Source organism: Stigmatopora argus, chromosome 21 (genome assembly GCF_051989625.1).
Source record: "Stigmatopora argus isolate UIUO_Sarg chromosome 21, RoL_Sarg_1.0, whole genome shotgun sequence".
Taxonomy (NCBI): domain Eukaryota; kingdom Metazoa; phylum Chordata; class Actinopteri; order Syngnathiformes; family Syngnathidae; genus Stigmatopora; species Stigmatopora argus.
In genome coordinates, this window is record NC_135407.1 from 9,864,399 (window position 1) to 9,881,896 (window position 17,498).

A 17,498-nucleotide genomic window follows, 5' to 3' on the forward strand; every position below is an offset into this window, starting at 1 on the left:
CCTATCATTTTTGGTCCTTCGAGAGCTGGGGTCAACACACCGGAACGGAATCCGGGATTCCTGAAACTGCTAATTTTGTCTAATACTTATTCCGAGTGAATTACAGTATAATAGGTGTAGATTACTTATATGATCAAATATTTTTAAATGAAAATTTTAGTTTTGTTGATATCTGAGTCCAGCAAGGTAATCTTTCCCCTCTTCAAAACCTTGTCGTTTTTATGACACAGCAGAGATTGCACTTATATTTACATTATCATACATAGCATTTATTATGTATATTTTATTTAGGAACAATGATGCACAAATGGGGCCGCCCGGCGGATGAGTGGTTCTGGGTTCAAATCACAGCTCTGGGCTTCACCTGTGTTCCCCGGGCCTGCGTGGGTTTCCTCCCACGTTCCAAAGACATGCATGATAAACTGATTGGACACTCTAAATTGCCCCTAGGTATGAGTGTGAATGGTTGTCTGTCTCCTCGTACCCTGCAATTGGCTGGCCACCAATTCAGGGTGTCCCCCGCCTCTGGCCCGAAGTCAGCTGGGATAGGCTCCAGCACCCCCCGCGACCCCAGTGAGGATAAAGTTGTTCAGAAAATGAGATGAGATGATGCATAAATGGATTGTAAATATAACAGTGTGGTGACTGGTGTTGTTTTTAAAGTAACTGGCATCTTCTAAGCACTAGATGGCGACAAATAGTCGATTTTATAGCCAAGAACCTTCTGTTAGCCTCATCTCATCTCATTTTCTTATCCTCATTGGGGTCGCGGGGGTGCTGGAGCCCATTCCAGCTGACTCCGGGCCAGAGGCGACAGACAGTGGGTGGCCAGCCGATCGCAGGGCACAAGGAGACGGATAACCAGGCACACACACCCATACCTAGGGGCAATTTCGAGTGCCCAATCAGCCTACCATGAATGTTTTTGGAATGTGGGAGGAAACCGGAGTACCTGGAAGAAACCCACGCAGGAAGAACATACAAACTGCACACAGGTGGACGTGACCTGGACTTGAACCCAGGACCTCAGAGCTGTGAGGCCGACGCGCTAACCCAGGGGTAGGGAACCTATGGCTCGGGAGCCACATGTGGCTCTTTTGATGGGTGCATATGGCTCTGAGCTAAAATATGGAAACCGGTGGTGAGGGAGCCGAGTCCCAAACGGACCAATAGGAACGTCACGTCGGAACTGTGGCATTGATTTGAGTCTTCTGCATTCATTCTCTCATTGATACTCATTGAACTCATTGATATTCATTGATTAGCAACAGCGTAATAATGTTGTCAAAAGAATTCAGAGACTTTTTGTACTTTAAAAGTGTGAAAATGACTAAAAAAAATCGCACATTTTCATGTATTTTGACTTTTAAATTGTGAGTATGGCTCTGAAAGAATAACATTTGAAAATGGGAATTGTTTATGGCTCTCTCTTTCAAAAAGGTTCCCGACCCCTGCGCTAACCACTCGCTATACCGGGCAGCCCTTCTGTTATGTATGCAGCAGAATGCAAGAGGGCGCGAACCTTTTTTTTCCCCTTAATGTTTGGAAGTTGACATTTTTCTCATTCACTTATTCACTGAGCCACTTGTCCTCACGGGGGTTGCGTGGGGTGCTGGAACCTATCCCAGCCAACTTTGAGCACCATGTGGGGGCACCCTGAATTAATGGACAGCCAGTTGCAATGCACTAGGAGACAGACAACCATTCACGCTCACATTCATACCTAGGGGCAATTTAGAGTCTTCAACCAGCCTACCCTAACTGTTTTGGGGATTTGGGAGGAAACCGGAGTACCTGGAGAAAACCCACGCAAGTCTGGAGAGAACATGCAAACTCTACACAGGAAAGACCGGACCTGGGATCGAACCCTTGATCAGTAGCCAATTTGCATAATGACTTTATAACGCAATAACATTCATTCATTAATAAATCATTAGTATAATATTTTCAGTAAGTGGCATTATCCCGTCATAAGCCTTAAGAATAACAATTCTGTTTCCACAACTACAGTAAAGCAATTTGGCTCACTGTGGCTTTAAAGAGAGGGACACTGACAATACACAGTGAAATTAACCGAGTAATTAATATTTAATTGAATGATTTGGGATTATGCTTATAAACAATGAACCAAAAAAAAAAGACAAAACTGAGAGCATGATGAGCTGACATTTAACAGAATGACCGTAAGTGGTATATCACATTACAAAACAGCTTTTTACTGTTACTGTTTAATTTATTCAAAGTATTATGTTATTTAGTCAGTTATCCAGCTTCGTATTATTCCTATACTTAATGTCAAAATATTTATTTATATTATAATTATTCCCCATAGTCACAAGCTACCAAATATTACAATAAACACATATTGCAGTCTTTCACATTAACATCATATAATTTGAGAGTGGGATGTCAATTTGAATGACTCAGTATACTTGTAAAATAAGCATCAATAAGTCTATCCCCATTCTCTGGGGTTGTAAATGTCACTGCACAACATGTGATACGATAAATCATTGTCTATTTGTGGAACCTGACAAAGTCATTATGTTTAGAAATTGTGGAACTGTTCTGTAGCGCAAAATAAATTTCCGGCAGTAGCTCTTGACTAAGGATGAACTTATGAACTAATAAAGAGAATAATGTTACATCTTATTGGTCCCATTGGAGTAAAACAGGACAAAGATCTTTACACTACTACTGTGGTTGAATACACATGATTTCTTTTCATTCATTCTTTCATTTTCTGAACCGCTTTATCCTCACAAGGGTCGCGGGGGGTGCTGGAACCTATCCCAGCTGACTTTCAGGCACGAGACGGGCGACACCCTGAATCGGTGGACAGCCGGACTCACAGTTCTGGAGTCCTGGTTCAAACCCAGGTTAGTCCTCCTGTGTGGAGTTTGCATGTTCTCCCCAGGCTTGCATTGGTTTTGTCCAGATACTCTGGTTTTCTCCCACATTCCAAAAACATGCAGGGTAGCTGCCGTGCGATTGGCTGGCCACCAATTCAGGGTGCCGCCTGGTGCCCGAAGTCAGCTGGGATAGGCTCCAGCACTGCCCACGACCCTTGTGAGGATAAGCGGTTCACAAAATGAATGAATGAATGTTTCCCATTCTTTATATTTTGTCTTTTTATACTTACTGTACAGGCAAATGTCTCCCCAAGTGGATGATTCATTAATTCATTTATTATTCATCTCTTATGAGGGTCGCTGGGTTTCCAAAGCCTATCCCAACTAACTATGTGCAGGAGATAGGGTACACATTGAACTGGTGGGCACCTACTATAAATGGGTACTCCATTCATTCATTCATCTTCCATACCGCTTATCCTTACAAGGGTCACGAGGGGTGCTGGAGCCTATCCCAGCTAACTACGAGCATCAAGCAGGGGACACCCTGAATTAGTCGCCAACCAATCACAGGGCACAAGAAACGGACAACAATAGTGTCTAACTAGTGTCCAACCAGCCTACTATGCATGTTTTTGGGATGTGAGCGGAAAATGAAGTACCTGGAGAAAACCCACACAAACCCAGGGAAAATATGCTAATTCCAGACAGGATGGTTCTGGGATCGAACCCTTGATCTCAAAACTGTGAGGCTGACGCGGCCCTATATGAATGTGATATAAAAATATATATATTTAAGAAAAACAATTGCATCAGTAGGGACGGCCCAGCAGCTGAGTGGTTAGCGCGTCTGCCTCACAGTGGGGGTCCTGGGTTCAAATCCATGCATGTTCTCCCCGTGCGTGGGTTTTCTCTGGGTAGTCCGGTTTCCTCCCACATTCCAAAAACATGCATGGTAAGCTGATTGGACACTCTACATTGCCCTTAGGTATGAGTGTGAGCATGAATGGTTGTTTGTCTCCTTGTGCCCTGCGATTGGCTGACCACCGATACAGGGTGTCCCCCGCCTATGGCTTGAAGTCAGCTGGAATGGGCTCCAGCACCCCCCGTGACCCTAGTGACGATAAATTGGTTCAGAAAATCTCCTCTCATCTCATTTTCTGAACCGCTTAATCATCACTAGGGTTGCAGGAGGTGCTGGAGCTGACTAACATATCCCATCAGTACATTAATGGGTTAATAAAAATGATGGCGACATAGAAAATCTGTAACCCGTTTTGGTTTCCTCACCTTAAAACGAGTATAAAGAACAAACCTATGACTATCCTGGTCCATAGTGTTGACATTCCATAAAACGTGCTTCTAATATACCCGTGGCTTTTATTGTGAAAGGCCGCATTAGTTTCACTCGGGTTGATGGAAGCGCGACTGCAAAGCAACCAGATTTTAGAGCGCGGTAGCGGCTCCCTGCTGAACGTCAGCGTCTTCGGGATGCGAGGAACTCGGCGTCGCGCATTGCGGTGGAGATGCAGGACGCAACTCCACGTTCTTTCCCGTCCTCTCGCCTGTCAATGGGTTTGGGCTTTCACGCCAACACCTCGTTCATCTTGACCAGGATCTTCTGTGTCTCCAAACTATGAACATGCTGCGACGGGAATCTGGGAATACAGGCAAGTTTTGCAGAAAGTCGCTGACCGTCGACTGTTGAATGGGACTCCTTGAGTATGATCATGTTTAATTGATGTGAGCATGTGGCGAGGACTGCAGCAGCGCACACCACCGTGTCATAAAAATGGAGTTTGAAAAGGCTACATGACATGGTTTGCGGTATTTTGACACACGAGTTCCCTGAGCCTTGAAACAGTGATTGGTATAATGTGTAGTATTTTATTTTGTATTTTTTTTTTTGCATTGTCAACTGGTGGCTTGCATGAGTGATATGGCTCAATCCCTTGCTCCCTATTTTTTCAGGAAAAATAACAAATAAGCAATATGAATCTTTTTTTTCCATGTGTACAAATGGTACAATAATTTTGACATCACAGCATGATATACATTTAAAACAAGGGTAGGGAACCTATGGCTCGGGAGCCTTATGTGGCTCTTTTGGTTGGTGCATATGGCTCCCAGATAACCTGCCAGTTAATATATGGAGTTCTGAATGCACCAATAGGAGCATCAATTCTGTGGCATTGACGCTACATCTAGCGCCGCTTTAATCATTATTCTTTTAATTAGACGACTCTTTATGCATACAGTGATTAGCAACAGCGTAACAATGTTGGCAAAATAATTCAGGGAGTTTTTGTACTTTCAAAGGGGTAAAATTAGTTTAAAAAAAGGCACACATTTTTCAGTTAAATTATGAGTATGGCTCTCAAGGAATAATATTTGAAAATATGAATTGTTTATGGCTCTCTCTGTCAAAAAGGTTCACGACCCCTGATTTAAAAGATAATCCAATATATATAATAATCCAGACCACTGTCAGACCAAAGCTGTCATTAATTCAGATACATGTACATGCATTATTAAGGTGAGTGATGCCCACACTATATAAAAAAAGCTAAAAATTTCAAATAGTTTATCCGTGTTCATCTATTTGTAGTGGCAGGCTAACAATTAAATGCTCCTAATGTGCATTATTATGAACTAAAGATGCTATGCATCATTTCTTAACTTCTAATTAGTCCTCTTACAATAAAATTATTCTTCAAAGTTCCATTAGAATATATGTAGTCTGTCTGCTGGCGAACATTAAATATTAAAGGACTTCTACAGGCAAAGTTTCGAGGTAATGTCTTTCAATTTGACATTCAAAATTTTACTGATCTTAACCTATGCAATCCCAATGCTTCACATATGACTTCTAAGTAACCTACATATCTCAGTGTCTTGATATTTGTTTATACTCACTCTGCAATGTGTTTACCTTAGTGTTTTATTTATCTAACGTACTAGCGAGTGCAATCTGCAAAAAATGCAAAGCAGTCTGGAGTCAATTGGCAAGGGCCTTAATGGCCCTGGCCATTTAATCATTTGTAGGTGTGAAATTTGAATCTGATTTAAATGCAACGCTTCAATTTCTTATACCTGGCTACAGCCATTCATGTTCATATGGCATGTTTGGTTCCTATAGGGAACATACTGGGACGTTCCAAAAAGGACCATGTTAGATTAATGTTTCATGAATGTGCTTGTGAGTTATGCTTCATCTGAGTGGCCAGTGATTGATAGTAAACTACAGTGGTACCTCGAGATACGAGCTTAATTCGTTCCGGGACTGAGCTCGTATGTCGATTTTCTCGTAACTCAAACGAACGTTTCCCATTGAAATGAACTAAAAACAAATTAATTCGTTCCAACCCTCTGAAAAAACAACAAAAACAGGATATTGGATTGGAAAAATGTTTTATTTGTTCTAATTCGCCATCTATTAACAAAGTATCAAATAACTAGTGGTTTAATAGTATACTGAAATGTGTTTAATAGGACTAAAATTAGACGGATTTCGCGGAGGGTAGAGAGAGACGGACAGAGAATTTATTTATTACTATTATTATTTTACCCCTATTACTCTATAAACTTGCCGAAGGCTATTTGGAGAGGGCCGGCTTTTGTAAAAGAAGGTAGATTATCGCCATCTGCCGGACAAATACAGGTTTTACGTCTCTCATTATACATAACGGCTTTTTCACCGGTGGGGGGCAGTGTTTCACCGGGATTCGTGTATAACGCAAACCCGAACTTTGCTTCAATTTTTTGGTACAAAATTTTGCGCGCTATACGCGTTAATAAATATGGTAGTCCAGTCAACTTTCAAGTAAACAGTCAGTTGGTTGCAGTCAAGTGTTGCATGCTTTAGCAGAAAAGTCATTGTTAAACTGTCTGTGCTGGATCATTTGGAACAAAATCCAGGACCCATAGCGCCCGTTGAGAATCGGTTTGGAGACCCCTGCTTTACACTTCTACCTGAGTCAATGTTTGAAAAAGGGCTACAATACTAGATTAGGTTGTACAGTGGTACCTCGTGGTACGACATGCTCATGGTACGACATTCTCGTGGTACGACGAAAATTTCGATCAAATAATTCGCTCGCGATACGATTAAAATTTCGAGATGCGACCAAGCCAGGTGGCCATGACATGAGAGGCTGTTTATCATTGATTGTAGCGTCTTTTTTGCCACATCTCTTTCGTGTATAACTACTATATCTACGAGGACTGAACGATTAGTCCTCACATTCATATATATATATATATATATATATATATATATATATATATATATATATATATATATATATATATATATATAATATATTAATATTCAGACGAGTTTCGACCAGGAAACGCACAACGCGCATGCGCGGGCTAAAAGAGGGCTTTCTGGGTAATGAAGTATACTCGTGCACACAACACCCATAGGCAATGGCACCCTTTCTCAGAATAAAACTTCATTACCCACAATCAATACGTGGGTAAGCTCAGCTATTGCATTTCCTGTTATTCTTTCTAAGGAAAGAAGCTCCCGCCATCGTTCTTTCAAGACTATTTTTCGTTGGCAAGTGGTCATGCGTTATCCCATTGTGAGGACATTTGTGTGCATCATTTTTGGAATATTTTGAAGGCAATACAACAGCAAACAGTCCATCGATAGCGAACGTGAGGGTGGAGGCGTGGCAAACCGCTAACCCGAAAAACGAAGGTAACAAAAGATTAAGACAAAACTAGAATTCAGTTTTGTGTAAAGTTACATTAAACGTATGTTTGATTGTGTCTGTATATATTTATCCATGTTAATTTAAATTTGTTTGTTCGTTTACGAGTGCCGTGGATAAAGTCCCCCCAAACAGCCCCCCCCTCCGCCTCCGTGTGTGTCGTTGTCTCTCCCCTCCCCGAAATGCGTCTAATTTTACATCTATTAAACACATTTTATTACTATTAAACCACTCGTTATTTATTACTTTGTCAATATATGGCGAATTAGAAGAAATAAAACATTTTTTTCCAATCCAATCTCCAGTTTTTTGTGTTTTTTCAGAGGGTTGGAACGAATTAATTTGTTTTCAATTCATTTCAATGGGAAACGTTCGCTCGAGTTACGAAAAGCTCGACATACGATCTCAGTCTCGGAACGGATTACGATCGTATGTCGAGGTACCACTGTATACAGTAATTTGCACCAGAGGGTAAATTGAAATCTAGAGCAAACCATGAAAAAAATTGTGTCTTGTCAGAAATATTCAGTAAAATTGTTTTAATAGCCTTGACAAAAGTTAATACATTAGTTTATTCTCGGCCAAGTGTAGAAAAGGAATCACAAATGCTTGGACAGTATCGATGACAAAATTCTACAATAGGTGTTGGTTGGGTTGTCGGTCCCCTGGTCGCAATGTAAATTGGAATTGTTAAATTGCTAATCTGGACTCACCTGTTAACACAAAGAACATGTTTTTCAACCAAACTTTCGAGGTTCTTTATTATGTTCGAACTGCCTTTGAATTTGCAAACATCCCACAGAGCAGAAACATTTGGAACAGTTCAGGTGGTTGTGCAATCATTGTTTTCATTGTGGATAAACATCGAGTGTGGAAGAACCAGAGCATAATGGATGACTTAAATACATTTAAGTGGGCTGAAATACTTCAGAATTCCTGGAATGCATTGCTGTATTGTGATTATCACGACACGATAATCACTAAATGGAAAAAATATTTTTCTTAATCAAGAAAAGAAGAATTTAGTTGTCTGTGTTTATGTCCAAGTTTGTAGTCAGCTTTCTGTATCCAGTTAATTATAAGCAGAATTACCGTACATACATGTAGAGAAATCTCGAATACCATTTGATGATTTGTTAGGCTTAGGAAACAGTTTTCCTTATCGTAAATCACAGGAATGGAGAATGTATGTGTGTGTATTTGGGGGGGTTACTAATGCAGTGTTAGCCCAATGCTATTACTAACTATTATTAACCCTTGGGGCAATGTTATAAAACAAACCGTAACGTTCTTTGTGGTTGTGTAATTGTAAAACTAGGGTTAACCAGTGTTAATAGAGAAATCCCAACCCAGTAAAAACCTCAGCGTGAACTTCAAAGCTGTAATTTGAAAGTGACTCACACATTATTTAGCCTTCAGCACACAAGGTGACAAGTGCCTTTTTCCTGAAAACTGTCTTTTTATTTACAGATTGCAATACCTAGAGGGGATTTCACAGTTCTTTATCACCAGCCTGGCTATTCGTCGTTTCAACTTATGGCCTGTTATCAGGCCACCCCAAAATTATGTACTGTATTTTCCGGACTATAAATCGTCTTTTTTTTCTATAGTTTTTCTAGACCTCTGACTCATACTCAGGTGTGACTTACTGATATATTTTCACGACCATCCAGTGCACCGTAAATAAAAGGCACAGTCTTGGTTACATATTTGCAATTTCTGTATTTAACACATACACAAGGTGCTCTGTATTAATGGGCGCAACATACTGTAACACACATCCACACTAAAACATATGCGTGAGTATGCATCTATAAGCATGTGATGGATTTATTATTAATACACTTTAATCAAACAGAGAGACATCTTTAACATACACTGGCTACAACTTGCAAGGAAAATCACTCCCGATTCGTCTTCATCCAGGATGATTCTGAAAAACGGTATCCTCCTCTGTCCATTTAGTCGCGCCATACTCAAAACATTTAATGTAATCTGATTCAAACAATTGCATAAGATAACCAAATAACATCATTAATGTCAAAAAACAACTGCCACAACAATCTCATATTAGATCGAAACCAAAAACACCTGCGTAAGAATTTGCACAATTAAGCATACAATGTGACCCGAGCGGATCGGAAACCAAAACAACTGCGTAAGAATTTGCAGAATAAGCATAATAATTTATTTATAAGCTAAACAGAGCAGCCGTATTTTTAAACAATAATGCGATTATCGCCATCTGCCGGCGTCCAAGTCAAAGCAATTTATGAGTCCCTTGTAGATCTTCATTGCCAACTCAGATCAACAGTCTCGGCCTGGAACAGGGTGTCCTGTTCAGTCAATAGTCCTGAAAACAATTAATTGGCCTCGAAAGCAGCTGTGGGGGAAAGTGTCCTCGTGCTTACTTGGTCCCAACATAAAGCACAAATTAATTTTTAGCTTTATTACCTATTAAAATGCTTAATGAACATATAGAAACATCCCAGAATAAACCCAACAGCATGCTAGCCTCCGTTTTTATAGTCAGCAGGAGCAAAACTGCATTGTTTAAGTATTTAATAATGTGGTCACATTTTTTTCTCAAACATCGTCCCCAAAATTATCAAAATCTTCATCTTCTGTTTCCAAAATGGACATATCCATCAAACACCCCACGTTCCCTCTTGTAATTGTCAGAGTTGTCATAGGGCTCCTCAGAAATTATTCCTGTTTTGTGAAAGCTGGAACATCAGTGCAAACATCCAAATCTCATAGCCTAATCCAGGGGTGGCCAAGTCTGGTCCTCGAGAGCCGCTATCCGGTCTGTTTTCCATATCTCCCTCCACCAACACACCTGAATCAAATCATCGGGATGGGTATCAAGCTTGTGGACAGCTTGCTGATGAGTTGATGATTTGATTTGATAAAGCTATACTATACACCATCTGTCATCTATCACTCCCACGCTGCTCGCAACTTCATTTTTGCCCAGTTTATTGAATTGAATGCTTTAATTGTCATTATACAAATACATAATGAGATTTAAAGCTTTCACCACATCGTGCACAAATAACAAGATCAAACAAACATAAAAATAAATAATAAATAAAAAACAAAAATAGTCCAAGTGAGATCAGCAGTCCAGGATGAGTTCCATGGTGTTGGAGACGTTCAGCCCTATGTTGTTGAGAGTGCACCGCTCGCTGAGTCTATGGACTCAACAACAAAAAGACAAACACATAGATAATCAATATATAGTAACAATAAGTAAATAATCAATATATAGTAACGCTAAGTAAATAATCCATATATAGTAACGCTAAGTAAATAATCAATATATAGTAACGCTAAGTAAATAATCAATATATAATAACGATAAGTAAATAATCAATATAGTATAATAATAATAATAAGCGCTCAACATAATAAATAAGTAGTATAAGTGTAGTCGAAATGGGTAAGTGGTACACGGATAGAGAGCGGTTGCTTTGTCTTCTTGAGTTGGCGTTGGTACCTCGACATACGAAGACCCCGACATACGAGCAATTCGAGATACGAGTAAAATTTCGAGCAAATAATTATCTTGAGATACGAGACAAATTTCGATATACGAGCAGACAGCGGACGCGAGATGCTGCACATAAGAACATCATGGGCACTGTCTCTCTCCCCGCAACTCCCTCGTGTAATGTCTCTGGTCGCAACTCCCTCTTTGTAATGTCTCCGCGAGCACTGGGCGTTGCATTTTTTCAGTGTTTTTTCCCCGTTAGTCATTGCGAGGTGATCGCTAATACGAGAGTTATATATGCTACTTCTCGTTGGCAAGTGGTCGTGCGTTATCCTATTGTGAGGACATTTGTGTGCATCATTTTGGGAATATTTTGAAGGGAATACAAAAGCAAACATCTAGGTTGCATGTGAGTCAGTGTGGAGGCGGGGCAAAAAGAGGCAACCCGGGAGAAGAAAGGTATCAAAATGTCAAACAAAATTATAATTAAGTTTAGTGTTAGGTTCGATTAAACTTATTTTTGAGTGTGTCTACATCGTAATCCAAGTTCATTTAAATTGGTTTATGATACGTTACGAGGGGTTTGCCGTAATCCATATAATTTTAGTACTATTATTAATATTAAATCAACCAACCAAGACAATGTGTTACTTTGTTAATAGATGGCGAATTACAATCCAATATCCTGTTTTGGGTGTTTTTTCAGAGGGTTGGAGCGAATTAATTTGTTTTTAGTTCATTTCAATGGGAAACGTTCGTTCGAGTTATGAGAATATCGACATATGAGCTCAGTCCCGGAACGAATTAAGCTCGTATCTCGAGGTACCACTGTACCAGCTTCTTCCACTTGCGTAACATGTATAAGTTGAACTTGAATTCTCTTTTGGGTTGCAGTTTAAAATGTGCTTATTAAGCAATATAAAGTTATCTAAATACAGTGGTACTTACAAAAATCTCTACTTATGAAATATTCAGGTTATGAAACGACACCAAGGGAAAAATTTTGTCTTGGGAATTAAAAAAAAAAGATTTGAGTTAGTTAACGCAAAATCTAAAATAATAATAATAAAAACAATAAAACCTCCTTAAACGAAAATCAGCCTCCTGTATCCTTCATTGCACCGGATTACTTTGGACCCATTGTTTTTTCACTTGATTCTGCACTGATTAACGCCCCAAAAAAACCACCTAAAAATGCAAACTATACAGGCGGTGCTCGTAGATATCTTTATGCGACGGAGACAGAGCGTGGCTGCTCTCATAAGCAGCCTCTCGCTTACTCAGCCACATGGCGGCCGCATCGGGAGTCATCTCGTATGCTTGTATCTTAAATTTGTCTCGTATCTCAGGGCAAAAAAATTCTCGGAATTTTCCTCGTATCTTGTATGTCAAGGTATTACTATTATTACTGTATACTACTATTACTATAGAGATATGTCATACTATTACTACAGAGATATGTCAGACTATTACTATAGAGATCTATAGTATAAATACAAAATTGGGCTTAAACTCTAGTGTGAGAGCGAATGGTTGTCCGCAATGTTCCCTCTAATTTTTTGTTTGTCTGGGCAGAAAGACAACCTCCCTGAGCACACTGAGTACCGGTGTGAGCAACATCATCATTGCTCGCTATGGGCACACACCAGTATCACACCTGCCATAAGCAGGTGTATGTCTACGACCCATAAATGATTGAGTAATAATAAAATGTAATGATTAAGATCTATGAATGGGTGGCCCGGCGGATGAGTGGTTTGCGCGTCGGCCTCAGAGCAAAAAAAAAAAGGGATTTCATTTTGTGCGCTCCATATGATTTGCTGTGCGCAGAGAAGACGAGAGTAGTGCGCAATTGCGCACGTGCGCAGCTTAGAGGGAACATTGGTTGTCCATCTCCTTGTGCCCTGCGAATGACTGGCCACCGATTCAGGGTGTCCCCTGCCTGATGCCTGTAGTTAGCTGGGATAGGATCCAGCACCCCCTACAACTCTTGTGGGGATAATCATTTCAGCAAATGAATGAATAAATGAATTGCAGGGCTTGGTCCATAAAGACCACATTTTTGTTCTTTCCTGTTGTGACTATGCCGGTGCTTAGTTGGAGGGTGCACATATAATCTTTTGAATGGTCTGTATTACAGCAAAGTATCAGAGTACCAGTAATTGAATTTGGGTGAATAGGACAGGTTGCTTCTATGAGTCTCAAATGTCACATTTGTGATTCTCACAGCGAACAGTTTAGCCCTGCTCCTTTGCAGACTACGTGACAAATTCAAAACAATATAAATCATTATGAAATATTTATGGTTTAACTGCAGCAGCAATCAACTGCAAACTAGCATTTTTGTGCTCACACACAATAGTTTCTTTCTTAGAAAAGAGCGCAAAATGATGGCACATTTGGTTCTTGAATCTGCTTCAAAGAAAAGAGGTCCCAGATTCAAATTTGTGTGTTGTTTTCAATATTATAGAGATTTATGAGGCGGATCCAATTCAGATTTAATTACAATTGTAGATTTTGGAGTGTCCACTGTCCTGTTTGAAGTGACATATGTTTGTATTTATTACTAAACAGATTAAACAACCAGCATATCAAAATGCCCACGATGCAATTAAGTGAATTTACATTCTCAATTTTTATAAATCGAAATAATGTTATTAAAACTTTGATAAAAGTGATCGATTGACTATTGCTATATGTTAAACAACTGTAAGAAGTATATATATCTAACAGGTCTGATGTTCCCTTTTTTGTTCTCTCCATGGGCTCTGAACCTAGTTTGTCACTATGGCAATCAGGCATGCTGACTACTGAGGCAATAGCACATGGAACATTGTTTTCCTGAACTTCACACAGATCACAAATCCAGTGGTCTGCAGTAACTCTGTAGTTAGTACGTTTCAGAGTTATGGTTTCCAATTAAGTCATTCATTCATTTCCATACTGCCCATCCTGGAAAAGGTTGCGGGGATTGCTGGAGCCTATCTCAAATGACTTTGCGCGAAAGGTAGACTACACCCTAGACTGGTCGCCAGTCAGCCATAGGGGACATAGAGAGACAAACGACCATCCACACTCACAATCATACCACCTCCAGCGGGAATCAAGTCCTCGCCTGCCCACTCCGAAGTCAGGCAAGTGAACCTCTACACCACGAGGCGGCCAGGTTCCAATTCTGGCCGGATAAATCACCATCACTCTCAGACCAGCTATAATAAACTATTACAGTTTTCACTTTATTTTTTAACGACATCATTCTGGCAAGCTTTTAACAGATTGTTTTTACAGTGTTGCCAATCGAATTCTGTCAAATTCTCTATATTCTCATTTCTAAATCGTGAATATTTTTCTGCTTCTGTAGGTCTCTGATTGGGTATCACCTGGAGCAAAGCTCTGGAGTGACCCACACCATGAAGACCCAAAACACCAAAGGTGTTACGTCATCATCCCCTTCCCGACGGCGAAAGCCTCGCTTTACTCTACGAGGCAGAAAAAAGAAAGATGGTGTGATCCAAGGCAAACTCCGCCTACGTTCTTTTGCCGGAGCCTTCCTGGTTCTAGGGGTCGTCGTGGTCATGGTGGGCACCGCTTTAGCAGTCGCTGGATACAGAATGTCACGTCTGTCTGTTCTGGAAGCCACAGTGGGCAGCCGCGATTCCGATAATCGGGGGAATTTTAGTCTGGGAGCTAAGAGTTTCTTATCAACCGTTAGCATGATACACAGTGAACGGATGAAGCTTCTGGGCCCGGTCATCATGGGTGTGGGACTCTTTATTCTCATCTGTGCCAACACAGTGTTGTATGAGAACCGCGATAGAGAGACTCAGATGCTGCTGGCTCAAATGCGCAGTGTAATCTGCTCTGTGTCTGCTGCAGTGCCCTCGGCGGATATTCAAGAAATGGCAGTAGCTAACTCGATGTCCAAACATCATTGGGTGAGCAGTTTGCCAGCCGCCCAACTCAACAGCTTCTGTCGGCAGCAGCTGGCGAGTTCGGAACCCGTGCTGCAAAGTAAAACAGATTACAACCAGGGAATCAGCGCAGAGGGTATTTACCGACAGCCATTACTGCAAACAGAAGCTCTCCATCATCCAGAGTCAATGCCTCCTGCTTCAACCGACTCCGACTCCTTTGGCTCCAGCCAGGTGGATTGCAACACACAGTGTGAAACCGAGCTGAGCTTCAACACCCAACCCAACACCCCACTTGTAAAGCTTAGTAACTGCCTGATGTCTGCCAGCTCCATGTCCACCTTAGGGTTGGACGATACAGACATTCCAGCCGCTCAGCCTCGGCGCTGCCAAAGTATGAGCTACAGGACTAAACCTTACGTAGCCCAAACTTCTTTGCGAAATAAGAAACTCCTTAACATGGAGGGAAGCCTCTCTGATCAAAGAGAACCTCTTTCACAAGTTTGCATTAACATTCCAGGACAAATTACGGATGTCGCGGAGCAGCACACTCGCCAGAGCTGGCCTCGGCTTGACCTGGGCATAGGGAGACGCTACTTGAAGCTGGAAAATCGAGAGGACTCGGTGGACAAACTACTGGATCAGTTAGAGCACCAGTGTTTGCACTGGGATAAGAGTTTTGGTTCAGGACCTTTTCAGTGATAAAACACTTATGGATACCTCCGGATACTGAGACAACCAGGAAGTCATGAGTTTCTAAACTAGCCTACACGAACAGAGCCCTGCATCCTTTGGTGTGTTTGGATTAACTAACTGGAGTGTCTGAAACCCGAGCCTGTACTCAATGTTCAGTGAAAAATTGATGCATATACATTACACTCTTAGTGTGGAGGAATTTATAGTTGAACGGGGAGCAAGAAAGATACCATAATGTTGATATTGACTTTTGAAAATGGTCAAGTGGATTAATTCCAAAGCCCACAAAATAGGGTCAATGATTGAAGGCAAGATGGTTGTTTTCACTGTCAAGTCCTGTCTGAACCAAACTACCTGTTTTCCTTGACTCTTTAATTGTCATAAGTCATCGTAGTGTGTACTCATAGAAATGAGACGTGTCACTTTGTCAGCAAAGATCTCGCTTTACGAATACAATGCATGTCAGTTATGTACTGTGGTGTATGTTACATCTCAATACTTATGCAAAGAAGTATAAATGTTGTTCTTATCTGCAAGAGATCAATGCTTGCTAACTAATGATCCCAATTCAATACAACTTTGGTCTTAATTGGCAAAGTCTTAATTATTCATTACATTAAACAAACGGACAAAAATCACCTCTATTAATGCACAATCTTTTTGGTTGAAGTATCCGTATTGGACCTTAATTGACTGCCGTGAAGAGCCTGGTAAAACTTTGAATGTCAAGGAAGATGTGTGCTGAAATGTATTATTTTGAAGGATCATTTCAAACTTGAAGGTGGCCCGGCGGCTGAGTGGTTAGCGCGTCGGCCTCACTGTAGGAGACCTGGGTTCAAATCCATGTCGGTCCACCTGTGTGGAGTTTGCATGTTTTCACTGGGCCTGCGTGGGTTTTCTCCAGGTACTCCGGTCTCCTCCCACATTCCAAAGACATGCATGGTAGGCTAATTGGACACTCTAAATTGCCCCTGTCTATGAGTGTGAGTGTGAATTGTTGTTTGTCTCCTTGTGCCCTGCAATTGGCTGGCCACCAATTCAGAGTGTCCCCCGCCTCTGACCCAAAGTCAACTGGGATAGGCTCCAGCACCCCCCGTGACCCTAGTGAGGATAAAGCGGCTCAGAAAATGAGATGGAATGAGATGAGATTTCAAACTTAAAACACCCTATTACTATGTACATATGCATAATAATTACATTTCTAACTGGATACCAACAGTATTTTCTCCAAATTAAAAAAAAACACCCAAAGTATATTTTTTCATGTATTGTCATAATTACTTATTCCATGTTTCCACCAAGCAGTTGAGTTCTCTTGGTGCAATGATAGTTTCTGAGTTGTGCACTAGCAAAAGTTCAGTATCACATCATAGAACAGACGGGGTGGCCAACTCCGGTCCTCGAGAGCCCCTATCCAGTCATATCTCCCTTCTCTACCACCGCTGAATCAAATGATCAACTCATCAGCAAGCTGTCCAGAAGCTTCATATCGATCTCGATTATTTGATTCAGGTGGTGGTGGGAGACATGGAAAACAGACTGGATAGGGGCTTTCAAGGACCAGAGTTGGCCACCCCTGGAACAGAGTACGTATGTTAAATGTTTTAATGTGAAGGAAAGAGAACAAGACAGGTTGATGACATGCAATTTACCATGCCTTAAATAACAAAATCTTTGGCCATTTTTACAGACATACAGACACACCCATCCCACTCGGTACTCAGACGTTTCGTCGAAAGACGTTTGGTTCCCGGACGTCTGGTCGCCGGACATTTGGTCGACTGGACGTTTGGTTGACCGGACGTTTGGTCGACCGGACATTTGG

General features: G+C 41.0%; 1 protein-coding gene across 1 annotated transcript; it reads left to right on the forward strand.

The window, feature by feature from the left end:
* The first annotated feature begins 4,277 nt into the window (after positions 1–4,277).
* tmem200b (transmembrane protein 200B) lies at positions 4,278–17,062 on the forward strand. Its single transcript, XM_077590704.1, has 2 exons — positions 4,278–4,522; positions 14,428–17,062. Exon 2 carries the CDS (start codon positions 14,477–14,479, stop codon positions 15,677–15,679), a length of 1,203 nt encoding a protein of 400 aa, XP_077446830.1. The 5' UTR covers positions 4,278–4,522; positions 14,428–14,476; the 3' UTR covers positions 15,680–17,062.
* Positions 17,063–17,498: the final 436 nt, after the last annotated feature.